Below are 27,838 nucleotides of genomic sequence, written 5' to 3' on the forward strand. Positions count from 1 at the left end.
TGAGTAATGTAGGGTATGTAAACAAAGTGGCATAGTTTAGTGGCTAGTGATACATGTATTACATAAAGATTCAGTAGATGATATAGAGTACAGTATATACATATACATATGAGATGGGTAATGTAGGGTAAGTAAACATTATATTAAGTGGCATTGTTTAAAATGGCTAGTGATACATTTTTCCATCAATTTCCATTATTAAAGTGGCTAGAGTTGAGTCAGTATGTTGACAGCAGCCACTCAATGTTAGTGGCTGATGGCCTTGATCAGCAGAGGCATTCAGGGCAGTAAGAAGGACATAAATTAGGTAACTTACATTTCATCTTCCAATGCACCTGAGATAATGTATATTTGCCGAAGCATTATGACAACTCAGCGACACAATGGTAGGGATTAAATAAACTAGGCTTGGATCATTGATAGAGCATTTTCTCAACGCAGCCTTATAATGTTGTGAAAGAATCCTGGAACCCAAATTATTTGGGTGTATCCCATCCTCCTTATAATAAGAGCTTTGCTTTCAGAAGGTAGCAAAATTGTCAATAATTGTTACACCCACAGAGCTGCAATAGCCTCGAAGCCAGTTATGGAGAGCTAAAAGTCTGCTGGACCATTCAACTCCATGATTTAGGGAGGGCAGAGGGCCAGATATTATAGGGCGTTTGTTGGTTCCAAGTAGTGACTAGGACTGTGGCGGCCATTGTCAAGCAAATAACTGCTGGTCTCACAGTAATTGACCGTTAATAATTAACATCAAAACATTTAGCATCTCCTGGCTAGACTACATAGACTACAATCTGCAGGCCTTTGGAACATCTACATTTGAATAAATCAATGTAATATAGCCTACACCATGACAATAAATCCATTATTTATTTTAGACAGGTCTAAAGAAACGTAATATGTTTCAGAAGAACAGAATAGCATACTCTGAGTATGTTATACTAGTTCGTTAAGCAGACAAGATTTGCTTAGAATTCCGTGGCATTATTTTGTAGTATGAAGAATACAACTGAACATAGCTGAATAAAATAGAAAGGATATTTTCTCCAAACCATTTGAAGGAGTGTGCACATATGGCTATTCTGTGTAGAGCGGTTAACAAAGAAACAGGTACTCCTAAGTATATGCCTAATTTAGAGTTATTTCTAAACTTTAGTTGTGATACAAATGTTGGGCTATATGTTTAGATTTTTTATACATTCTAAGGCTGCATGATGCGACTCTAAGGGTGATTTGAAAAAAGTTGCATGAAAGGCATGAGCTCTGCTTTGTGTTTTTGCGCAGGCTGTACACACTTCATCAGTCTCTCATTCACAATTTTACAAGCACTTGATAATGCCTTGAATTTCCCAGCTGCATTTCCTTTGTGTTCGTAATTCCCCCTAAAAAATCCATGCCTTTTGCGGCCAGTGGCCATTGTGTCCTTGGGCTGAGTATAATAATTATAATTCCCTTCTCCTGGCTGCATGTCGAAGCACCTCTCATTCACATGGCTCTCCATTACGTGATTGGGTCTTTCTCACAGGGTACAAGTGAAGACAGACATGGGGACGCAACTGTGTGCATCGTTATCCAATTCTGAGGCGCGTGCTGAAGATATTGGAAGAACTGTCAATTACTTTTTGTCAACCAAAAAGATGAGTAGGCTTAAGAAACAGCAAAGCACAAGCCTATGTCAATCTACTATCCCACGCAGTACAAAAGTTTACCTATTCTATTCTGCGCTAGAAATAAATATAAAAAACATAGTCTTGGACAGTTGTGGGATGCGATAGATCCTAAATTAATACAACCACTAGCATAAAAAAACTGATCAGAACGTTTAGCTTAAAATGTTGGTAAACTATTAGGCTATTTCTTCACATTATCAGTGCAATAACAGGAAAACACCATTCTCAAAAGTGATTGCAAATGCGATTATGCATTTTTAAAAAGGTGCATTTTAAAAGTGCATTTTATACGCGCTGCATATGCATGCATGCCAGTTAGGCTCTTAATATGTGTCATTTTAAGAAGTTATTTGGCCACTTTAGTTGATACAAACCTTATCAAAACATAGGTGTATGGGATAGGTTACATGAGGTGTGTGACTATGATTTGAAAAAGTGGCTGTTTTTTGCCTTAAGCTGGGCATCCTTCACAAGTGAATATTTTTTTATTTTTTTATTTAAACCTTTATTTAACCTTTCTAGTGCAGGCTTTCTGCTAGCGGAATCCCTCGACAACATTCCGCTGAAAAGGCAGCGCGCGAAATTCAAAAATATTTTTTTGAAATATGTAACTTTCACCTCTTGAAACAAGGAGGCACTATTTTTATTTTGGGAAAAATAACGTTCCCAAAGTAAACCGCCTATTTCTCAGGACCAGATGCTAGAATATGCATATAATTGACAGCTTACGATAGAAACCACTCTACCATTGTAAAAATATTGTCTGTGAGTATAACAGAACTGATATTGCAGGCGAAATCCTGAGGAAAATCAAACCAGGAAGTGCAGTTTTTCCTGAAAGCTCTCTGTTCCATTGGATGCCTTGCCTCCATTTAAAGGGATATCAACCATATTCCTTTTCCTATGGCTTCCACAAGGTGTCAACAGTCTTTAGACATAGTTTCAGGCTTTTATTTGAAAAATGAGTGAGAAAGATAACATTGTGTCAGTGGATAGCTGGGTGTTCACAGAGTTTTGCTTGCGCAACAAAATGGAGATATTTTGGATATTAAAATAATCTTTATGGAACAAAAGGAACATTTATTGTGTAACTGGGAGTCTCGTGAGTGCAAACATCCAAACATCATCAAATCTAAGCAATTTAATTGCTTTTCTGACTTTCGTGACCAATCTACTTGGCTGCTAGTGTATGTAATATTTTGTCTACTGAGAGAGATGTTCTTACATAAACGCTTGTTATGCTTTCGTCGAAAAGCTGTATTGAAATCTGACATACCAGGTGGATTAACAACAAGCTAAACTGTGTTTTGCTATATTGCACTTGTGATTTCATGAAAATGACATATTTTTTGTAATTTAATTTGAATTTGGAGCGCTACAATTCAGCGGGTGTTGATGGGTGCGTCAAGAAGTTAACAGCACATTACTCAACACTAGTGCGACTCATGTCGCCTACGGTAGGCCTACAGTATAACAGAAAAATAAATTGACTGCCAATTATTACGTATGGGTCTCCCGGTGGCGGCCGGCACGGGTATCGAACCTGCATCAGTTGCAACGCATTTTACACTGGGATGCAGTGTTTTAGACCGCTGCGCCAATCGGGAGGGGTATTATAATTAATACTGTACATGGTGTCCAGGTCAGGATAACCAAAACATTTCTTTATTAAAGACTATCAGAAAGAATGTTGGTACTTATTTATTTTGATATGACTGTGCCATCAACTTGATAATATATAATGAAATTTTGGAGGTTATTTCATTTTCAAAAAAACAAATGTGAGCGATTATAATCTGAATATAGGCCAAAATAATATTTGTAAAGGCTAAAACATTTTTTTCTGATTTTAGAGGGAGAGAAACGATGGGTAAATTGTGCGCCACCCTATGGGACTCCCAATAACAGTCGGATGTGATACATAATAATAATACTTTTTGTTGTATTATTTGTTTAGTCTTTTCTAGTGGATTAAACTGAAATTGCAAACCAATCATGGCTGGTTGTGATACAGCCAACCGAACTAAGAAATACATTTGACGATATAATTCATCCCCTACCCTCCTTCTAGGCAAGTCTATTGTCCAACTATCTGCTAATAGCCATAATGGCGCTGTACAACGTGACCGTGTGTGTTTGAAAGAGTATTTTCCAGTAAGCAACAATTTGTTTACATTCATTAGACAACTTTGTTCCCATATTTCTGTAATTCAGTGATATTTATTCCCATAGTAATTCGTTAGGATCCATAATTCACAAACATCTGCATTTTGAAGGAGTATTTTTATCATAGGGTAGCCTAGTGGTTAGTGCGTTGGACTAGTGACCGGAAGGTTGCAAGTTCAAACCCCCGAGCTGACAAGGTACAAATCTGTCGTTCTGCCCTTGAACAGGCAGTTAACCCACTGTTCCTAGGCCGTCATTGAAAATAAGAATTTGTTCTTAACTGACTTGCCTGGTAAAATAAATAAAAATATTTTGTTAATGAAAGCATAAAGATACTGATGAAGACAATACAGTACTGTACAGTATATGCTTTATCTGACGTTTTGCGGTTGCATGAGGTCGCCAAAACGCATACAGTGGGGCAAAAAAGTATTTAGTCAGCCACCAATTGTGCGAGTTCTCCCACTTAAAAATACGAGAGAGGCCTGTAATTTTCATCATAGGTACACTTCAACTATGACAGACAAAATGTGAAGAAAAAAATCCAGAAAATCACATTGTAGGATTTTTTTATGAATTTATTTATAAAATAAATTATGGTGGAAAATAAGTAGGCTTATTTTTGCTGAGGCTATATGACTGTGCCATCACCTTGATTATTTAGCAGACATCACTTGTTTATATTCAGTAAACACATCTTAAGAATATCATGGAATATAATTGAACATTTTTTTTCTTCTCCATGCTTGTCTCAGAGTATCACGAAACTGTGCTGAAATAGCTGTCCACATTTCTTTACTTATTTACACATATTTATTCCCATAGTAATTTGTTATGTATCCATAACTAAATAAAGATATGCATTTTGAAGAGTATTTTTATTGTTATTTTAACGAAAGCATACAGATGCTGATGAAGAAATACAATACTGTACAGTATATGCTTTTACATTTGGATAACAAAGCATATCATTTTGAAGATAAGCCACTTGCATTTGTTTATTAGGCTACTCTGCAGTCTGACAAGTAAACAGCCTACAGTACATACTGTAGTAAACATGGGAAAGTGCCATGTCCTGACTTTCTCGTGACCTCAAGTACTCATTATCTCTGTCTTTAACCTGTTCCCCCCAACATTCCGCTGAAAAGGCAGCGCGGGAAATTCAAACATATTTTTGGGAAATATTTAACTTTCACACATTAACAAGTCCATTACAGCAAATGAAAGAAACATCTTGTTAATGCGTTTTCGGGTTGCATCAGTCATGGACAGTAACTTCTGAGACACAGTATTAATGATGAACACCAAGAGGTTCACTGGTAAGCCACATTTGCCTCGGGATCCATCCCAGTTGGTATTCTGTGCCCACTCGTGGTAGCTCTTTGATTACACATCCTTGGAACAGGAGAATAGCATAACGGTCCGGACGGCCCTTGCTGTGCCTGGTGAGCAGTTGGTCAAGTTCTGTTGTCAGAAGAGGAATGGAAATGTCAGGGTGAACCGACGACCTGAAGAACACGCCAAGTATGTTGACTCTGCCTGTCGGAGGTGGAGTTCCAGAGCTCACAGGTGTGCCTGGCACGGATTGTGACTCCAACTCGTTCTTTGCCCTCTACAAAGCGTCATTCTCCACCTGACTCTCCGCCAATGCCGCCTGGCTCTGGACCAACGCATCAGCTGTCGCCCGTATCTCTGCCCTCAGATAATGTTTCTCTTTCTGCTGGTCTGCCTTCAATGACTCGATCTCAGTCTTCAAAATTTGAATCTGATCCATGTGCACCTTCACCAGATGAGCAGAATGCTACCGCCCTGAGCCCCCATTGATTACAGTGGCCTATGATAGAAACGGTAGATCAATTAAGAGTTAAAAGTGACTCCAATACACATATGCTCCGTACACATTTTAAGAATCTAACAAAACGAACCTCTTTCTTGTCAACCATGTGTTATTTCGGTGCGTCCCGTTGTCCAGCCTTTTGTCCACTGATCCCCACAGATGGTTGTCGACATGGTTGTATACTCTGCAAAAACACATTCACAATTTTAGTGCACAATCATTTTTATTTAAACTTTATTTAATTATCTATTTTATTACACAGTATGCCGACACATTGATAAGCTATATCAATGTTTTTAAAGAAAATGCACTGAAACCAAAATACATTTAGTTTTGGTGATCCTCTCAGCTCATGCTCAAGTCCTCTCATGTTTATGGTCCTAGCCCTGGAACGCATCTGCATTTTGAATGTATTTTTTCTAGTTATTTTATTAACAAAAGCATAAAGATGTTGATGAAGAAATACTGTACTGCTGTTTTGAGTTAGAAATGTAACACTTTAGAGTACTTAAGCATCAAATACATTGCAAGTAGGGTGTGGTCACACCTACAGTAGCCGGGCTATAAAGAGTCTATTGTCCTGCTAATCATACTAAAAGTGTTTGAAAACCTGTTTTCAAAATTCCACCTGCTGTTCTTCACTACTGTAAATAAAAACACAGCATCTTGTTTACATATTGTTTACATTCTTTATTGTAACCACAATGTCACAAATAATTTGTATCTACCTTTTGGGATTTACAAATGTGTGCTTTTCATGTCATTTTTCATTAAATCTAATTAGGATTGAAGTACAACTTTTGACTGACGCCTTATTGAGAGGTCTATTGATTTAATATTTAATCATATCTGCCCTCCAAATTCAAATCCAAGGTGAAATTACAGGCACCAAGAACAGCGGGAACGTTTCCCTAGTCAGCTCCATTATTAGTGCAATGCCCCTTAAAACTTCTTAGGGCTGCAATTCCGTTAACGGGATCGATATGACAACAGCCAGTGAAAGTGCAGGGCGCCAAATTCAAAACAAATCTCATAATTAAAATTCCTCAAACATACATGTATTTTATACCGTTTTAAAGGTAATCTTGTTGTTAATCCCACCACAGCGAAAGCACCACAAACGATTGTTAGGTCACCACCAACTCAGAAAAACACAGCCATTTTACCAGCCAAAGAGAGGAGTCACAAAAAGCACAAATAGAGATAAAATTCATCACTAACCTTTGACTTCATGTTACACAATACATGTATGTTTTGTTTGATAAAGTTCATATTTATATAAAAAAAATCTCAGTATACATTGACGCGTTACGTTCACTAGTTCCAAAAACATCCGGTCATATTGCAGAGAGCCACATAATTTTACAGAAATACTCAATATAAATGTTGATGACAATATAATTGTTAGACATGTGTCACGGTCGTCATATGGAGGAGACCAAGGTGCAGCCTGATATGAATACATACTTCTTTTAATGAAGAATAGACACTGAACAAACTATACAAAACAACAAAACGAACCATGACGCTAATATGGCTAGTGCAGAACAGGCAACTAAACAGAGTAACAACCCACAAAATACCCAAGGAATATGGCTACCTAAATATGGTCCCCAATCAGAGACAACGATAAACAGCTGCCTCTGATTGGTTCTCAATCTAGGCAACCATAGACGTATAAGCACCTAGATTTACAATAAACCCTAGACATACAAAAAACAATAGACAATACAAAAACTAAACAAACCACCCTTGTCACACCCTGACCTAACCAAAATAATAAAGAAACAAAGATAACTAAGGTCAGGATGTTACAACATGGAAATATAGACATACCTCTCCTTAATGCAACCGCTGTGTCAGATTTTTTTTTTTACCTTACGGAAAAAGAAAACCATGCAATAATCTGAGACGGCACTCAGAATTTTTTTTTTAATCCGCCATGTTGGAGTCAACAGAAATCAGAAATAACATTAGAAATATTCCCTTACCTTTGATGATCTTCATCAGAATGCCCTCCCAGGAATCATAGTTCCACAATAAATGTTTGATTTGTTCGATAATGTCCATTATTTATGTCCAAGTAGCTACTTTTGTTAGGGGGTTTAGTACACAAATCCAAACGCTCGTGCAGGTCCAGCCGAATGTCGGACGAACACTTCAAAAAGTTATATTACAGGTCGTAGAAACATTTCAAACTAAGAATAGAATCAATCTTTAGGATGGTTTTATCACAAATCGTCAATAACGTTCCAACCTGAGAATTCCATTGTCTGTAGAAAAGCCATGGAACGCAGGTCGCTATCATGTGAAATGCGCAAGACCAGGACCTGACTCTCTGCCAGACCACTGACTCAAAGAGCTCTCATCCGGCCCCACATCACAGTAGAAGCCTCATTCAAGTTTCTAAAGAAGGTTGACATCTAGTGGAAGCCGTAGGAAGTGCAACATAACCAATATCCCACTGTGTATTCAATAGGGGCTGGGTTGAAAATCGACCAAACCTCAGATTTCCCACTTCCTGTTTGGATTTCTTCTCAAGTTTTTGCGTGCCATAGGAGTTCTGTTACACTCACAGACATCATTCAAACCGTTTTAGAAACTTCAGAGTGTTTTCTATCCAATACTAATACTATGCATATATTAGCAACTGGGACTGAGGAGCAGGCCGTTTACTCTGGGCACCTTTCATCCAAGCTACTCAATACTGCCCCGGCAGCCATAAGAGGTTAAAATGATGCTCTGTGCTACCCAGTGGGTACAATACTACAGTAAAAAGCAAAATAATCCTAACATTTCCACACCCTAATTGTAGTCTAAGTTTCTCTTAGAATAAAAACCTTAGTGCAACAACAGTTTTTAGGAATTAATACCGAAGTTGTGCACAATTATCAGTTTCTATTTATGTTTATGCCGCCCATTCATTGTCAGTTAGAGACACAGTAGCGCCTTGGGACCCAAAAGCATAAACAGTGCTCCAACTCCCCCTTGCGCTGGTCTGGAGCAATGAAGTACTGACACAGGGTACTGTACTAAACCACAAATGACCTCTAAGTTCCACATTGTAGAATAATAGTGAAGACATCACTACTTTGAAATAACACATGGAATCATGTAGTAACCAAAAAATATATTTTATATTTGAGATTCTTCAAAGTAGCTACCCTTTGCCTTGACAGCTTTGGACACTTTTGGCATTGATGATGGGGGGACCCCCATCATCCCCGAAGCTCCTCTCTCCTGGGCAACACAACACCAGGGTTGTGGTCAATTTGAAGTCAGTCAATTCAGTAAGTAAAGTGAAATTACAATTCTATAAATGAAAAAATAACTTATATTCAATGACTTCCAATAAACTGAAAAGGAGAAACTATTCATTTCAAACGTTTATCCATTTTTTTGTATTATTCAAATCACTTCAGGCCCGATTCAGTTGTGTTGCCCAGGAGAGAGAGGAGCTTTGGGGATGATGGGGGTCCCACCATCATCAATGCCAAAAGTGTCCAAAGCTGTCAAGGCAAAGGGTAGCTACTTTGAAGAATCTCAAATATAAAATATATTTTTTGGTTACTACATGATTCCATATGTGTATTTCAAAGTAGTGATGTCTTCACTATTATTCTACAATGTAGAAAATAATACAAGTAATGAAAAACCCTTGAATGAGTAGGTGTGTTCAAACTTTTGACTGGTACTGTATATACCAGTGCTCTCCAAACCTGTTCCTTGAGAGCTACCGTCCTGTACGTTTTCACTCCAACCACAATTGTAACTAACCTGATTCAGCTTATCAACCAGCTAAATATTATAATCAGGTGCGCTAAACAAGGGTTGGTGTGCAAACCTACAGAATGGTAGCCCTCCAGGACCAGGGTCTGAGAGCCCTGATTATATACTGTACCCATTTATTCTTGGAAAATATAACTTAGAAATACCTCATGAGCTTAGTTCAATTGTCGTAACCAATCAGAACCCAAAATATAAGTCCAGGATTCAATCAGATCTGCAGTAACTTGCGTTAGCCGACATAGCTTTTCATTTATTTTGTTTAGGCAGTGTCTGAGGTGTTACTGTGTTAGAGCTGTCAAATCGGTGAGTGGCTGCTTTTGTGATCATTGTCACGAAATCACACCTGTGCTTATGTCCCACCCATGTTAGAAGTTCAGAATAAAAAAAGTGTAAAGCGTATAGAAGTAATGACACTCAAATGTAAAATCATTAAACAAAACTATAGGGATTTATATCAGCCTAATTGAGGTGAAGATTACATCACACATTCCAGTGTTCAAACTTGTAACGAGTCTGCATGGGATTTCTACTGTGCATCCCAGGGCAATGTCCGGGGTTTGACAGCAGTTACACCTCAGACACCCACTAAAAGCAATGTGGGTTGCCAATTTTATTGAATTTTGGCATAAGGATTCAACTGTCACTTCCTTTGACAACCCCTGGCGTTGTACCTATCGTGGACATTGCCAATGGATGCACCAAGTCACATAAGTAGAAATCCCATTCAGCTGTGTTACAAGTTCCTACATTGAAAAGTGTGATGTAACTTACACCTCATTTATGCTGATTTAAATCCTTATTATTTGAATAATTTTCAATTTGAGTGTAATTACGCGTTTGTCAGTTAACGCGGGTTACGGCTGTAGTTTGTGAATTCATTTAATTGATTGATTGAATCACATTCCTTTGAAAAAGCAAAACAATTATTCACTATTATGCTCCCTTTAAGAGTAGCTAAATATCCCTTACATATCCATGTTTTCCGCCTGCATTTTCTCTTTGTCTCTTACTGTCTGTCATCGTAGGAGCCCCAGGCCGATCGGGAGATGCCGGCAGCCCAGGCCCCACCACCACCTTTAACTCTGGCTTCCTGTTGGTGATGCACAGCCAATCAGACACATTTCTTTCCTGTCCAGCTGACATGACACAACTGTGGACTGGCTACAGTTTGCTGTACCTGGATGGCCAAGAGAAAGCCCACACACAGGACCTCGGTACGTTAGTCTACAATACTGTTTGTGTGTGTGCTCATCTGTGCACCTGTGTGTGTGTGTGTGAGTGTGATTGTAACCGGTAACCAGGCATGTATTTTCCTCTTTCCTCAGTCAGGCCGGGTCATGTATGCGTCTCTTCAGCACCATGCCTTTCTCCTACTGTAAAATGGGCATGTGTGACTACGTCAGCTGCAATGACAAGTCCTACTGGCTGTCCACCACAGCGGCAGTGCCCATGATGCCTGTGGGCCAGGACATCCAGCAGCACATCAGCCGCTGCGTAGTGTGTGAGGCCCCCTCCCCTGCTGTGGCAGTTCACAGCCAAGAAAACAGCAACCCCTTCTGTCCCCCCAACTGGAGGAGTCTGTGGGTAGGATACTCCTTCCTCATGGTGAGTTTATATGTGTGTGTGTCTATGTGTGTCTCTGCATGTCTGTGTGTATGTGTGTGTATGCGTGTTTGTGTGCGTGTGAGTGTTTTGTTGTAACAGTTCATCCAATGAACATACTTGATCAACTATCCTTCTGATTTTTTTCAGCTGAATTTTTTTCAGTTTTAGTTTCTAGATTAGTAACTTTTTTCTCCTGAAATCTGTAACTTGGATGAAAGCTCTTAATTTGTTTATTATGTTTCCAGGTTTCAGTACCTAATATTACATGTCAGATTATCTTTCGCTTGAAACTCCCTAGTCAACAACAAACAGAGTGGCTTCAAGCATCAATGTGGCTCATCAGACACTCAGATTCAGAAAACGTTAATGTCCTCAATGAGGCAATTAATTCTGCAGCAATCGCAATACATACAGACACTGAAATTGTTACATACAGACACTGCTTATACAAAAGTATGTGGACACCCCTTCAAATTAGTGGATTTGGCTATTTCCGCCACACCCGTTGCTGACAGGTCTATAAAATCGAGCACATAGCCATGGAATCTCCATAGACAACATTTGCAGTAGAATGGCTTTACTGAAGAGCTAAGTAACTTTCAACATGGCACTATCATAGGATGCCACCTTTCCAACAAGTCAGTTTGTCAAATTTCTGCCCAGCTGGAGCTGCCCCGGTTAACTGTAAGTACTGTTATTGTGAAGTGGAAAGATCTAGGAGCAACAATGGCTCAGCCTGTTCACCGGATGTGCTACCTGTCCCAGACCTGCTGTTTTCAACTCTCTAGAGACAGCAGAAGTGGTAGAGATACTCCGAATGATCGGCTATGAAAAGCCAACTGACATTTACTCCTGAGGTGCTGACCTGTTGCACCCTCGACAACCACTGTGATTATTATTATTTGACCCTGCTGGTAATCTATGAACATTTGAACATCTTGGCCATGTTCTGTTATAATCTCCACCCAGCACAGCCAGAAGAGGATTGGCCACCCGTCATAGCCTGGTTCCTCTCTAGGTTTCTTCCAAGGTTTTGGCCTTTCTAGGCAGTTTTTCCTAGCCACCGTGCTTCTACACCTGCATTGCTTGCTGTTTGAGGCTTTGGGCTGGGTTTCTTTACAGAACTTTGTGACATCAGCTGATGTAAGAAGGGCTTTATAAATACATTTCATTGATTGGTTGATTAAGCACACAGACTAATGGTAGCCGTGCATGCAGAATAAATAGATGAATCCAATGGACAAATCCACTCCAGAAGTCTATAGCTCAAACCACAATGTTTGAAAGTGCGTGACGGTGGGACTCGAGAGGTTAATGTATTACTTTGTTGGTTCACCATCAATCATAGTAAACACATTTTCAATGTTATTCCACAATTGCCACACATATACCACAGGTGTCGTAAACAATCACTCAGAACCACGTCAATACATGTTTTTTTAATACCTTTTTTTTTTTTTTTTTACAAACATACACACTTCATAAACAAGCAACGTCAAATCACAAATACCAATTCTTCCCTGTTTTAAAATAGTCAGTGGTGAAAATATCAATACAAACCCCAACAACTCAATGACCACTGAATAGTGTCTTTCTGGAGGCCTGCTGGCCCTCTCAGACCTGCGCAGGGTATAGCTACTGTCACACTCCCAGTACCTGGTATCACAGAAACATCCCCACTTGTTCTCCTTTCTTGATCCTGTGTGTCCAGTGGCAGTGTGCCTGTGACCTGAGCATCCTCAAAAGTCTCCTGTATTCTAAAAAGGCTTTGTTATTGCGCCGATACACAGCCATAGGCTGGTAGGCATTCTATGTTTGGATGTCTAGGTTTTGTATTTCTATGTTAAAGTATTTCTATGTTAAAGCCGGGTGTGGTTCTTAATCAGAGGCAGCTGTCTGTCGTTGTCTCTGATTGAGAACCATACTTAGGTAGCCTGTTTCCCCACTGGGGTTTGGTGGGTAGTTGCTTTCTGTTTTTGTGTCTGCACCAGACAGAACTGTTTTGGCTATTCTTTTGTTATTTTGTATTCAGTGTTCAGTAAGAATAAATAATATGAATACGTATCATGCTGCACCTTGGTCTTCACCTTCTTCCTCTGAATACCATTACAGAACCACCCACCACCAAAGGACCACCAAAGGACCAAGCAGCGTGTTAAGGAGGAGCAGGCAAGGGACCCTGGGCACAGGCTGGGGAGTATCGCCATCCGCAGGAGGAACTGGAGGCAGCTAAGGCTGAGCGGCAACACTATGAGGATTTAGCACGGCAGCGCAACAGGCACGAGAGGCAGCCCCCAAGCGTGGTACTGGTCAGACACTGTGTTATGCGATGAAGCGCACAGTGTCGCCAGTGGACTAGAGGGCTATATGCCAGCCCCCCGTAAGTGCCATGCGAGAGTGGGCATCCAGCCAGGGCGGATTGTGCCAGCTCAGTGCGTTTGGTCTCCAGTGCGCCGTTTCGGTCCAGGATATCCTGCGCCGGCTCTGCGTACTGTCTCCGGGGCGTTTGGAGGGTGCAGTTCGCCCTATGCCTGTGCTCTGCCCGTGCCGGGCGAATGTGGGCATTGAGCCTAAGGGAGAGGTGCGAGTGGTATGCACCAGATCTCCAGTGCTCCCCCACAGCCCGGTTCGACCTGTGCCTGCACCCTGGAGGGTCTGGGCTAAAGTGGTCATCCAGCCTGGAGGAGTGGTGCCAAGGCTGCGCATCAGAGCTCCAGTTCTCCCCCACAGCCCAGTCTATCCGGTGCCTCCTCCACACACCAGGCCTCCTGTAGGTCTCCGTCTCCTCCCTCCAGAGTCTCCCTCCTGTCCGGAGCCGCCAGAGTCTCCCTCCTGTCCGGAGCCGCCAGAGTCTCCCTCCTGTCCGGAGCCGCCAGAGTCTCCCTCCTGTCCGGAGCCGCCAGAGGCGCCCGTCAGTCCAGAGGCGCCACTCACTCCAGACTCGACCATCAGTCCAGGGGCGTCCTCTAGTCCGGGGTCGGCGGTGAGTGTTCCCGCTCCAGAGGCATTACTAAAGTGGGCCGATCAGAAGTGGGGCGGGATCCAGGTACCTCACCAGAACCTCGGGTGGTTATTGTCCTCGATGATCTTTTTAGCGTTCCTGTGACATCGAGTACTGTAGGTGCTAACCTCTGCTTTTAATCAGGGCAAGGTGACCGGAAACATGACCGAATACAAACAGTGTATTCCCTCCGCAAGGCAATCAAACAAGCTAAGCACATGTATAGAGACAAAGTAGAGTCTCAGAGGCTCAGACACGAGAGGTATGTGGTAGGTTATACAGTCAATCACGGACGACAAAAGGAAAACCAGCCCCGTCGCGGACCACAATGTCTTGCTCCAAGACAAACCAAACACCTTCTTTGCTCGATTTGAGGACAATACAGTGCCACTGACACGGCTCGCTACCAAAACCTGCGGGCTCTCCTTCACTGCAGCCAACGTGAGTAAAACATTTAAACGTGTTAACCCTCGCAAGGCTGCCGGCCCAGACGGCATCCCCAGCTGCGTCCTCAGAGCATGCGCAGGCCAGCTGGCTGGTGTGTTTACGGACATATTCAATCAATCCTTATCCCAGTCTGCTGTTCCCACATCCTTCAAGAGGGCCACCATTGTTCCTGTTCCCAAGAAAGAGAAGGTAACTGAGCTAAATGACTATTGTCCCGTAGCACTCACTTCCATCATCATGAAGTGCTTTGAGAAACTAGTCAAGGACCATATCACCTCCACCCTACCTGACACCCTAGACACACTCCAATTTGCTTACCGCCCCAATAGGTCCACAGACAACGCAATCGCAACCACACTGCACACTGCCCTAACCCACAAGAGGAATACCTATGTAAGAATGCTGTTAATCCGCTACAACTCAGCATTTAACACCATAGTACCCTCCAAACTCGTCATTACGCTCGAGACCCTGGGTCTCTACACCACCCTGTGCAACTGGGACCTGGACTTCCTGACGGGCCTCCCCCAGGTGGTGAGGATAGGTAACAACATCTCCACCCCGCTGATCCTCAACACTGGAGCCCCACAAGGGTGTGTTCTCAGCCCTCTCCTGTACTCCCTGTTCACCGATGACTGCGTGGCCATGCACACCTCCAACTCAACCATCAAGTTTGCAGACGACACTACAGTGGCAGGCTTGATTACCAACAATGATTACCAACAATGATTACCAACAATGACGACACTGCCTACATGGAGGAGGTGAGGGCCCTTGGAGTGTGGTGTCAGGAAAACAACCTCACACTCAATGTCAACAAAACAAAGGAGATGATTGTGGACTTCAGGAAACAGCAGAGGGAGCAGCCCCCTATTCACATCAATGGGACAGTAGTGGAGAAGTGGGATTTGTGGGATTTGGCATGTCCCTCAACTCTTTGACTTTGGCATAATCAGGCTGCACACCCTCCGAAGAGATCTGCTAGAAAATGTATTTCCTTCACACAAAACTGACATTTAGCCTGGTTTAGTTTCAAACAATACTTCTGAACCCTCTGTAGAGTATTTTCCAGCCAATGATTTTGTTTTTGAATAGTGGACCCCAAGACCACAAAATCATCCACATACAGTACACTCAAACTCGCTCTAACCCCTAAATGACACTTTCCATGGCCGTGAGAAAGAGCTCAGGGGCAGATATACCTTTAAGGTAACCTTTTAAAGGTTAATGGTTTACACTCGCTTAACCAGTCCCAACAACTCACGTGCTGTATCCCCCAAAATAGTATCATGCCCCTCTGGTACAATCACAAACATAAGTGTGTGGCTTCTTGTTTTCCCCTTTACAGTCAGCTGACAAGAACCTTTAGTCTCAATTGCTTTGTGCGCTTTGAGAGCCATAGCCTTTTGTATGATGGCTGGTTTGTGCTTTTTCTGATGAATATCCCTCATATTGATCAGGTTGGCTTCAGACCCTGCCTGTATCCAGCTTTAAGGCCAAAACTGTACCATTAGCCACGTCTGGTACAACGCAGTGGTCACTAGCTACAATATGGTCCTGTGATGGTTCTTGCACGTCCTCCATGCAATCCATAGTGCCCACAAACAAATTACTTTGTTCATTCTACTTATATTTCAATGGTGTGAACATTTTGATCTCGAGGCATAGATGAGGTTAGGTCTACAAAATTACACATCTGTGCTTTTAATTTCAAATCTGTAAGAAAAATTTCAAACTCAACCTTGCTGTTGTATACAACAGTGATACACATAATGTTCATATGTCTCATTCCTCTTAGGTGAACAATATGAATCAATCTGATCCAGTACCTCGGCAAACTCGTCTTTGTCCTCCTCATTTGCAAACATGAAGGTATTGAATATCAAATCAAATTTTATTTGTCACATACACATGGTTAGCAGATGTTAATGCGAGTGTAGCGAAATGCTTGTGCTTTTCTAGTTCCCGACAATGCAGTAATAACCAACAAGTAATCTAACTAACAATTCCAAAACTACTGTCTTATACACACAAGTGTAAGGGGATAAAGAATATGTAAATAAAGATATATGAATGAGTGATGGTACAGAGCGGCATACGCAAGATACAGTAGATGGTATCGAGTACAGTATATACATATGAGATGAGTATGTAAACAAAGTGGCATAGTTAAAGTGGCTAGTGATACATGTATTACATAAAGATGCAGTAGATGATATAGAGTACAGTATATACGTATACATATGAGATGAATAATGTAGGGTATGTAAACATTATATTAGGTAGCATTGTTTAAAGTGGCTAGTGGTATATTTTACATCATTTCCCATCAATTCCCATTATTAAAGTGGCTGGAGTTGAGTCAGTGTGTTGCCACTCAATGTTAGTGGTGGCTGTTTAACAGTCTGATGGCCTTAAGATAGAAGCTGTTTTTCAGTCTCTCGGTCCCAGCTTTGATGCACCTGTACTGACCTCGCCTTCTGGATGATAGCGGGGTGAACAGGCAGTGGCTCGGGTGGTTGTTGTCCTTGATGATCTTTATGGCCTTCCTGTAACATCGGGTGGTGTAGGTGTCCTGGAGGGCAGGTAGATTGCCCCCGGTGATGCGTTGTGCAGACCTCACTACCCTCTGGAGAGCCTTACGGTTGTGGGCGGAGCAGTTGCCGTACCAGGCGGTGATACAGCCCGACAGGATGCTCTCGATTGTGTATCTGTAGAAGTTTGTGAGTGCTTTTGGTGACAAGCCACATTTCTTCAGCCTCCTGAGGTTGAAGAGGCGCTGCTGCGCCTTCTTCACGATGCTGTCTGTGTGGGTGGACCAATTCAGTTTGTCTGTGATGTGTATGCCGAGGAACTTAAAACTTGCTACCCTCTCCACTACTGTTCCATCGATGTGGATAGGGGGGTGTTCCCTCTGCTGTTTCCTGAAGTCCACAATCATCTCCTTAGTTTTGTTGACGTTGAGTGTGAGGTTATTTTCCTGACACCACACTCCGAGGGCCCTCACCTCCTCCCTGTGGCCGTCTCGTCGTTGTTGGTAATCAAGCCTACCACTGTTGTGTCGTCCACAAACTTGATGATTGAGTTGGAGGCGTGCGTGGCCACGCAGTCGTGGGTGAACAGGGAGTACAGGAGAGGGCTCAGAACGCAACCTTGCGGGGCCCCAGTGTTGAGGATCAGCGGTGTGGAGATGTTGTTGCCTACCCTCACCACCTGGGGGCGGCCCGTCAGGAAGTCCAATACCCAGTTGCACAGGGCGGGGTCGAGACCCAGGGTCTCGAGCTTGATGACGAGCTTGGAGGGTACTATGGTGTTAAATGCCGAGCTGTAGTCGATGAACAGCATTCTCACATAGGTATTCCTCTTGTCCAGATGGGTTAGGGCAGTGTGCAGTGTGGTTGAGATTGCATCATCTGTGGACCTATTTGGGCGGTAAGCAAATTGGAGTGGGTCTAGGGTGTCAGGTAGGGTGGAGGTGAAATGGTCCTTGACTAGTCTCTCAAAGCACTTCATGATGACGGAAGTGAGTGCTACGGGGCGGTAGTCGTTTTGCTCAGTTACCTTAGCTTTCTTGGGAACAGGAACAATGGTGGCCCTCTTGAAGCATGTGGGAACAGCAGACTGGGATAGGGATTGATTGAATATGTCCGTAAACACACCAGCCAGCTGGTCTGCGCATGCTCTGAGGGCGCGGCTGGGGATGCCGTCTGGGCCTGCAGCCTTGCGAGGGTTAACACGTTTAAATGTTTTACTCACCTCGGCTGCAGTGAAGGAGAGGCCGCATGTTTTGGTTGCAGGCCGTGTCAGTGGCACTGTATTGTCCTCAAAGCTGGCTGGTTTCCTCTGTCGACTGTATGTAATGAAACCTAAGATGACCTGGGGTACTAATGTAAGAAATAACACGTAAAAAAACAAAAAAACTGCATAGTTTCCTAGGAACGCGAAGCGAGGCGGCCATCTCTGTCGGCGCCGGAAGTTATCAGGCAATATATCAATTGCCTGTGGTCCCGCTATAGTAGGAAAGAGAGAAACTTTATCATCATCCGGCTCCTTTTTAACCCCAATGGCAGACACATATAGCAAAAAACACTGCCGAAATGTTTTCCAATTTGCGTCCACATTCTCATCCAGGCACAATTCTATTGCAGTTCATATGGGTTTTAATGACATTATGAAGGGCAGCTCTGAACAGTTGAAACTGGATTTCAAAGAGCTGACTTTCTGCTTGGCACTAATAAAAGACCCATCAAATCTCGCCCTGTGCCCTCTCCGAATCATGGCATTGAACGCTTTAGCAGGATACTTTCTCTTCACAACTAGCTACGTGATTATTGCAGCTCAATGGGTGTAACTTTAGTTGACATTTTCGATACCTTTTGGGAACAAAACATGTTTTATAAAGAGGATGGTATCCACCCAAATGATTTGGGTTTCTGGATCCTTTCACAGCATTATAAGGCAGGGTTGAGACAATGACTTATCAATGACCCAAGCCCAGCTCAGTTAATCCCTATCATTATTTCACTGAGTCATCATAATGCTTTAGCAAATGTACATTATACCAGGGAGAATGGTAGACACAATGTAAGTAACCTAATGTATGTCCTTCTAACTGCTCTGAATGCCCCTGCTGATCCTACAGCTATTGTATGCAGCAACCATATTTATGCTTTTAGCACTGAGGTGGTGTGACCTAGAAAGAAGTCCACTGTCTGCAGCTCATCCTGCACTAACATAAATAACATGAGAATATCTACTTATGCTAAGCTTCCCAGTAAAGCAATGAAAACAAGCAAGCATCCCAGAAAAGTGCAAAAAAATACCCCACATCAACATATGTAGCTTAACTCTAGGGTACGTGGGACAGTAGCGTCCCAGCTGACCAACATCCAGTGAAATTGACGATATAAAAGGTTAACTCCCCCCCCCCCCCAAAGGTGCGGACTCCGGCCGCAAAACCTAAACCTATAGGGGAGGGTCTGGGTGGGTGTCTGTCCGCAGTGGCGGCTCTGGCGCGGGACGTGGACCCCACTCCACCATAGTCCTTCTCCGCCTCTCTCCCCGCCTCGGTGGCCTCTTTAACGAGGCGACCCTCGCCGCCGACCTCGGAATGAGGACCCAAGCCACGGGTCCTGAATGGACAGGAGACTCCGGCAGCACCGGACGGACGGGAGATTCCGGCAGCACCGGACAGGCGGCATACCCCGGCAGCACCGGAGTGAAGGGCAATTCTGGCAGCTCCTGGCTGACTGACGGCTATGGCAGCTCCTGGCTGACTGACGGCTCTGGCAGCTCCTGGCTGCCTGGCGGCTCTGGCATCTCCTGGTGGCTCTGGCAGCTCCTGGCTGACTGGCGGCTCTGGCAGTTCAGGACAGACTGGCGGCTCTGGCAGCTCAGGACAGACTGGCGGCTCTGGCAGCTCAGGACAGACGGGAGACTCTGGCAGCTCAGGGCAGACGGAAAACAGGGACAACGATTGACAGCTGTCTCTGATTGAGAACCATACCAGGCCAAACACAGAAATAGAAAATCATAGACAAACTAACATAGACAACCCAACCAACTCACGCCCTGACCATACTAAAACAAAAGACAAAACAAAGGAACTAAGGTCAGAACGTGACAAGGACAGTCAATTTGGGAAATTTCAAGAACTTTGAAAGTTTCTACAAGTGCGGTCGCAAAAATCATCAAGCACTACAATGTAACTCACGAGGACCGCCACAGGAAAGGAAGACCCACAGTTACCTCTGCTGCAGAGGATAAGTTCAATAGAGTTACCTGCCTCAGATTGCAGCCCAAATAAATTCAGAGTTCAAGTAACAGACACATCTCAACATCAACTGTTCAGAGGAGACTGCATGAATCAGGCCATCGTGGTCGAATTGCTGCAATGAAACCACTACTAAAGGACACTAATAAGAATAGACTTGCTTGGGACAAGAAACACGAGCAATGGATATTAGATGGGTGGAAATCTGTCCTTTGGTCTGATGAGTTCAAATTTGGGATTTTTGGTTCCAACCACTGTGCCTGTGTGAGACGCAGAGTAGGTGAATGGATGATCTCCGTGTGTGGTTCCCACCGTGAAGCATGGAGGAGGAGGTGTGATGGTGTGGGGGTGCTTTGCTGGTGACACTGTCAGTGATTTATTTAGAATTCAAGGCACACTTAACCAGCATGATTACCACAGCATTCTGCAGCAATACACCATCCCATCTGGTTTGCGATTAGTGGGACTATCATTTGTTTTTCAACAGGACAATGACCCAACACACCTCCAGGCTGTGTAAGGGCTATTTGACGAAGCAGGAGAATGATGGAGTGCTGCATCAGATGACCTGGCCTCTACCATCACCTTATTTTGGTTGTTGCATGATTCCATATGTGTTATTTTATAGTTTTGATGTCTTCACTATTATCCGACAATGTAGAAAACAGTAAAAATAAAGAAAAAACCTTGAATGAGTAGGTGTGTCCATCCTTTTGACTGTTACTGTATTTTTAATTTAAAAATATGTTTTATTATCACATACATCAGATAGGTGTAGTGAAATGTGTTGTTTTACAAGGTCACCCTTACAAAAACTGTAACAAAAGTGCAGTAACTGCAGTCGACTCTGGTATTTTGGACGCAGAAATCGCAGAATAACTGCAGTGTACTGCACTCTAAAAGCACTTATACTACAGTATACTGCAGTTATACTGCACTCTGACTGCAATCTTTTTTCATAAGGGCAGCCATAGCAGTAAGGCACGCCTGGAGCAAATTAGGGTTAACTTGTAGACTTGACTTGTATTTAACATTACAGGACATAGCTAGTGTGCACAGAAACAACATCACCATAACCCCTCCTACCTCCATGTTCTTCATTGGCATCTTTATTGTTCTTGCTCTTGTTTCTGTTCTTCTTCTTCTACCTGACACTTTCGTAAACCCTAAGCTAGAACCATCTGTTTGCTCTATTCTTTCCACCCGTTCCTTCTCTAGTTCTCAGTGTCTCTTTCTCCTATTCATCTATGTATCTGACTCTGATGGTGTGTGTGTGTGTGTGTGTGTGTGTGTGTGTGTGTGTGTGTGTGTGTGTGTGTTTGCGTGCACGTGTGTGTACCTGCATGTGACAGAGAGAGCATGAGTCTGCATGCACAAGTGTGTATGCTTGTTTGTGTGTGTGTGTGTTTTTGTATTTATTATGGATCCCCATTAGCTTGCTACTTCTCCTGGGGTCTAGCAAAATTAAGACAATTATAACAATTTAAAAACATGACAATAAATTCACATATTAAATGTGTATCCTCAGACCCTTATTCTACTACAACATTTCTACAACACAAAATCCATGTGTACGCATGTGTATAGTGCATACGTTATCGTGTGTTTGTATGCATGTGTCTGTGCCTGTGTTGGTGTTGCTTCACGTTCCTTGCTGTTCAATAAGGTGTATTTGTATCTGTTTTTAAATCAAATTTTACTGCTTGCATGAGTTACTTGATGTGGAATAGAGTAGTACTGTGTACCTCCCATAGTCTGTTCTGGACTTGGGACTGTGAAGAGACATCGGTGGTATGTCTGGTGGGGTACGCATGTGTGTCTGAGCTGTGTGCCAGTAGTTCAAACAGACAGCTCAGTGCATTCAAGATACCTCTCACAAATACAAGTAGCGATGACATTAATCTCTCCTCCTCTTTGACATGCATATTATTAATGTGAGTTCGATGTGTACTAAGGGTCAGCCGTGCTACCCTGTTCTGAGCCAATTGCAATTGTCCTAAGTCTCCTCTTTGTGGCACCTGACCACATGAGTGAACAGTAGTTCAAGTGCGACAAAACTAGGGCCTGCCTTGTTGATAGTGCTGTTGAGAAGGAAAACCGCGCTTTATTATGGACAGACTTCTCCCCATCTTAGCTACTGTTGTATCAATATGTTTTGATCATGACAGTTTACAATCCAAGCAGTTTAGTCACCTCAACTTGCTCAATTTCCACATTATTCATTATAGGATTTAGTTAAGGTTTAGGGTTTAGTGAATTATTTGTCAAAAAAAATAAAAATACATTTTGAAATATTTAGGACTAACTTATTCCTTGCCACCCATTCTGAAACTAACTTCAGTTCTTTGTTAAATATTACAGTCATTTATGTCACTGTAGTAGCTGACGTGTATAGTGTTTAGTGATCCGCATACATAGACACATGGGCCTTATTCAAAGCCAGTGGCATGTTGTCAGTAAAATTTGAAAAAATGAAGGGGCCTAGCTCTGGGGAATTCCTGATTCTACCTGGATTATGTTGGAAAGGCACTTCAACTATGACAGACAAAATGAGAAAAAAAAATCCAGAAAATCACATTGTAGGATTTTTTATGAATTTATTAGCAAATTATGGTGGAAAATATGTATTTGGTCACCTACAAACAAGCAAGATATCTGGCTCTCACAGACCTGTAACTTCTTATTTAAGAGGCTCCTCTGTCCTCCACTCGTTACCTGTATTAATGGGACTTGTTTGAACTTGTTATCAGTATAAAAGACACCTGTCCACAACCTCAAACAGTCACACTCCAAACTACACTATGGCAAAGACCAAAGTGCTGTCGAAGGACACCAGAAACAAAATTGTAGACCTGTACCAGGCTGGGAAGACTGAATCTGCAATAGGTAAGCAGCTTGGTTTGAAGAAATCAACTGTGGGAGCAATTATTAGGCAATGGAAAACATACAAGACCACTGATAATCTCCCTCGATCTGGGGCTCAACGCAAGATCTCACCCTGTGGGGTCAAAATGATCACAAGAATGGTGAGCAAAAATCCCAGAACCACACGGGGGGACCTAGTGAATGACCTGCAGAGAGCTGGGACCAAAGTAACAAAGCCTACCATCAGTAACACACTACGCCGCCAGGGACTCAAATCCTGCAGTGCCAGACGTGTCCCCCTGCTTAAGCCAGTACATGTCCAGGCCCGTCTGAAGTTTGCTAGAGAGCATTTGGATGATCCAGAAGAAGATTGGGAGAATGTCATATGGTCAGATGAAACCAAAATAGAACTTTTTGATAAAAACTCAACTCGTCGTGTTTGGAGGACAAAGAATGCTGAGTTGCATGCAAAAAGAACACCATACCTACTGTGAAGCATGGGGGTGGAAACATCATGCTTTGGGGCTGTTTTTCTGCAAAGGGACCAGGACGACTGATCCGTGTAAAGGAAAGAATGAATGGGGCCATGTATCGTGAGATTTTGAGTGAAAACCTCCTTCTATCAAGGGCATTGAAGATGAAACGTGGCTGGGTCTTTCAGCATGACAATGATCCCAAACACACCGCCCGGGCAACAAAGGAGTGGCTTCATAAGAAGCATTTCAAGGTCCTGAAGTGGCCTAAACCAGTCTCCAGATCTCAACCCCATAGAAAATCTTTGGAGGGAGTTGAAAGTCCGTGTTGCCCAGCAACAGTCCCAAAACATCACTGCTCTAGAGGAGATCTGCATGGACGAATGGGCAAAAATACCAGCAACAGTGTGTGAAAACCTTGTGAAGACTTACAGAAAACGTTTGACCTCTGTCATTGCCAACAAAGGGTATATAACAAAGTATTTGAGATAAACTTTTGTTATTGACCATAATAATTTTCCACCATGATTTGCAAACAAATTCATTAAAACTTGCACAATTGGTGGCTGACTAAATACTTTTTTGCCCCACTGTATAGTGGCAGACATTTAAAAACCTTATCCCTTATGATACATTTTTGGACTGTCTGCTTTGCTATTTATCAATGTGTTATTCAATGCATTTCTATGGGCTATGAAGCAGTAAATGCCAAATTAAATATTTTATCAGGTAAACAAAATAGCTAAATGATTCATGGTATGGATCCTGGAGAGTTCTTTGTTACTGCGATGGACGGAGAACCCTGCTGGCTGAATTGACAAGGACACTATATCCGGAGAGCCATGATTCCGTTAAACAGAGTATGTTACAGTTCCTGGTGTCTAACTGTAAGGAGATCCTCACCCTTTATTGTCTAGGGATTGAATGTTAGTGAGTAATATACTCGGAAGCGGTGGATGGTATGCACGATGCCTGAGTCTGACTAGGGCCCCACCTCTTCCTCTTCTCCGACATCTGCATTTTGGTGCAGAATCCGGGAGGATTGGAGCTGCCTCGGGAAGTTCAAACAATGGATCTAGTTCTGGGAAGTCAAATGTTTGGTCGAAATGCTGGTGAGTGCCTGCCGATCTAATATCCAAAAGTAATTTTTGTCTGTAGGTCATATTACCGTCAGAGGAACATTGAAAGGCTCTACAAAACATTGTGATGTAGGATAAACAGAGACCGACCATGGAGCCAGTCCAGGGTTACTATAGTAGTCTGTGGTGGAACATAGCGTTTCTAAACATGCTCTGGCCTCCGATCGGCAGGAATATTTGTGGTTGTAGTGGTCAAGGTAGAGCCAGCATGGCTTGAGGCGTCACTATAGACCCTGGTTCGATTCCAGGCTATATCACAACCGGCCGTGATTGTGAGTCCTATAGGGCGGCACACAATTGGCCCAGCGTCGTCCGGGTTAGGGTTTGGCCATTGTAGTCCGTCATTGTAAATAAGAATTTACAGGCCTAGAAGGCTGGCAACCCAACAGACAAAGATTGGCTTATCCCTGTCCACTTGGCCCAAGTCCCTACTTGTGTTGGTCAGTAGGAGGGACGGATGCTGGCCTTTGACCTGTCTAGGCTGTCACACTCTTGTCTCTGGCTATGAGTGGAAATAATGACCCCAAAAAGGGCCACCCCAGAAGGCCCCGCCTCAGTCCTGGCAGAGCCAGGCTAGGCCATGCGGCCCCTCACCCACCCCCTCTCATGGCCAATAACAGAGTGACTCCTCACCCACCCTCCTTGCCCTCGTGGGTTCTCAAAACCCTGTCACTCTACTACTGGAGAAAAGCCTGTTGCAGTCACTAATTCCACAATCAGATGCTGCACTAGTGGCGAGCTGAGCTAAATTGAACTATTTGTGCTAGAACAATTTGTGTCATATGGACGCAAGTTTTACAATGTGCCTGCTTTACTGAAAAGTATATATTTTTTTTATCTGATTTGTAAGGTTGTTTTTTACTGTAATAAATCAATTCAAATGCAACTTTGAAATATTCTCATGGTGCATTCCTACACACCTACCATGCACCTGACAATATTAGGACATCATGATTAAAGTAAGACAGGGTTTGGTTAGACGAAATAAAACACTCTTATTTATCAAAACATCATGGAAATTAGTGTGGATTTGCCCTTGTAAACACTGGTGACACAGAAAGCGTCCTCCATGACACCTCTGTGTAATATCTTGGTGATATTCATGAATGAGAACGAGATAGAATGTAAGCTGGATGCTGGTTACTTTATCAAAGACCAACATCAAGTGTACAATACTGCTGAAATAACAGAATCCCAAATATCAGACTGTAGTTTTAACTGTGTAAGTCTTCTGTCAGTGTAGGCAGTTAGTATCTGATAATACTCATCGAAGTGGATACGCATGGATGTGCATCACAATATGTATATGAAGGCTATATTGACATCTGATTTGCCTAAAGGATACCATAATTTCGAAGTGAAGCTAGGTATACAGTACTATCATTCGTACATGGTTGTTTGGACCTTTGGAAGTTTAGAAGTTGTTACCATTAGCCCTACAAATATGATGACAAATTCATGATAATGACACAGCAGTACTACTTTAACTAACAATGTAGTGTTACAGTGATTGCTAACTAACTGTATACCATTTCAGCTCCCGCTAATCAATGTAGCTAACTGTGGCGCAAAACAACGTATTTGTCGTTATTTAGCCATCACAAATCTCTTTACTAGCAAGTGCGATGCTGGCTCCATAAGTGCAAGGTGTTTCCAGCAATGTTTACTTTTTGACGTTCTATGATGTCTCCTGTTTCCAAGCGTATAGTTTAGAGACATATCAAGCTTCAAATTATGGGCAATGCAGTACTTTTCCTAGTCTCTTTCTATCCCCACCCACGCTTCAAACACACACACACACATCATTTAGGCATGTAAATCTCTCATGGCTCAAAGTGGAGGAGAGATTGACTTCATCACTACTTGTTTTTGTAAGTAGTGTTGACATGCTGAATGCACCAAGGTGTCTGTTTAAACTACTTGCACACAGCTGGACACCTATGATCAAACACCCTTTGAAGAGACACACACACAGATACACATGATAAGACATGCACTCTACACACACGTACACATGGATTTTGTATTGTAGATATGTGATGGTAGAGCAGTGGCCTGAGGGAACACACTTAATATGTTGTGAAAAGTGTTCTGAAATATGTAATGTAATATTTAAAATTGTATATAACTGCCTTAATGTTGCTGGACTCCAGGAAGAGTAGCTGCTGCCTTGCGGGATATTCAAGGCTCTATTCAATCACATTCGCTTTAGCCTACATCCGCATAGTGGTTGTTTTGGGGTATCGGAGGTGGAAGTGCATTGGAGTTGTCAAATCCACAAGCAAGTCCTGGCATTATACCTAAAGCGGACATTGGCTGCACGCTGTCGCATTAAGATAAATCCCATGCAGCCTTGTTTACAAGTTCGAGCACTGGAATGTGAGATGTAATGTACACCTCTATTAGACTGAAACAAATCCTCATTATTTAGTTAAGTATCTTTCAATTTGAGCTTCTTTATTTCTATATAGCCTACACTTTCTCGTTCTGAATTTCTAACACTGTAACGATTGTCATTGGTGGAAGAAGGTGAGGACCAAGGTGCAGCGTGGTACGTGTTCGGCATTTTATTAAATATAACTGAACACTAAATACAAAGTAACAAAAGGCACAACCAAAACAGCTCCGTCAGGTGCAAAACACACTAAACAGAAAATAACTACCCACAACCCATAGTGGGAAAACAGGCTGTCTAAGTATGGTTCTCAATCCGAGACAACGACAGACAGCTGTCCCTGATTGAGAACCATACCGGCCAAAAACAAAGAAATACATAAACATAGAAAAAAATAACATAGAACGCCTACCTTAGTCACACCCTGGCCTAACCAAAATAGAGAATAAAAAGCCTCTATGGCCAGGGCGTGACAAACACGAATAGGAAGGTGTGGCTTCCTGACAATGATGAAGAGCATCTGCACATCGATTTGCCAGATCCAACACAGTTACACCTTCAGTTAGTGCTTGATCTGATTGAATCTAGCCCTCAATATAGCAGAGCACATGGTGAGGTCCAGCTAAGCAGGCTGTCTCTCTCTCTGCTGCCCTGTCTTTGTTGTCCTTCATATTA

At 42.6% G+C, this 27,838-nt stretch overlaps 1 protein-coding gene across 1 annotated transcript in view; it reads right to left on the reverse strand.

Moving 5' to 3' along the window:
• Window positions 1-4,444: 4,444 nt before the first annotated feature.
• irs1 (insulin receptor substrate 1) overlaps window positions 4,445-27,838 on the reverse strand; it is a 128,455-nt gene continuing 105,061 nt past the window's right edge. Inside the window, exons 2-3 of the mRNA XM_065008087.1 lie at window positions 5,765-5,860; window positions 4,445-5,673 (exon numbers count right to left, since the gene is read on the reverse strand). Coding sequence (XP_064864159.1) covers window positions 5,775-5,860 — 86 coding nt within the window. The 3' untranslated portion in view covers window positions 4,445-5,673; window positions 5,765-5,774. The remainder of the gene's footprint in view (window positions 5,674-5,764; window positions 5,861-27,838) is intronic.

The sequence above is a fragment of the Oncorhynchus nerka genome, linkage group LG23 (genome assembly GCF_034236695.1).
Source record: "Oncorhynchus nerka isolate Pitt River linkage group LG23, Oner_Uvic_2.0, whole genome shotgun sequence".
NCBI classification, from domain to species: Eukaryota; Metazoa; Chordata; class Actinopteri; order Salmoniformes; family Salmonidae; genus Oncorhynchus; species Oncorhynchus nerka.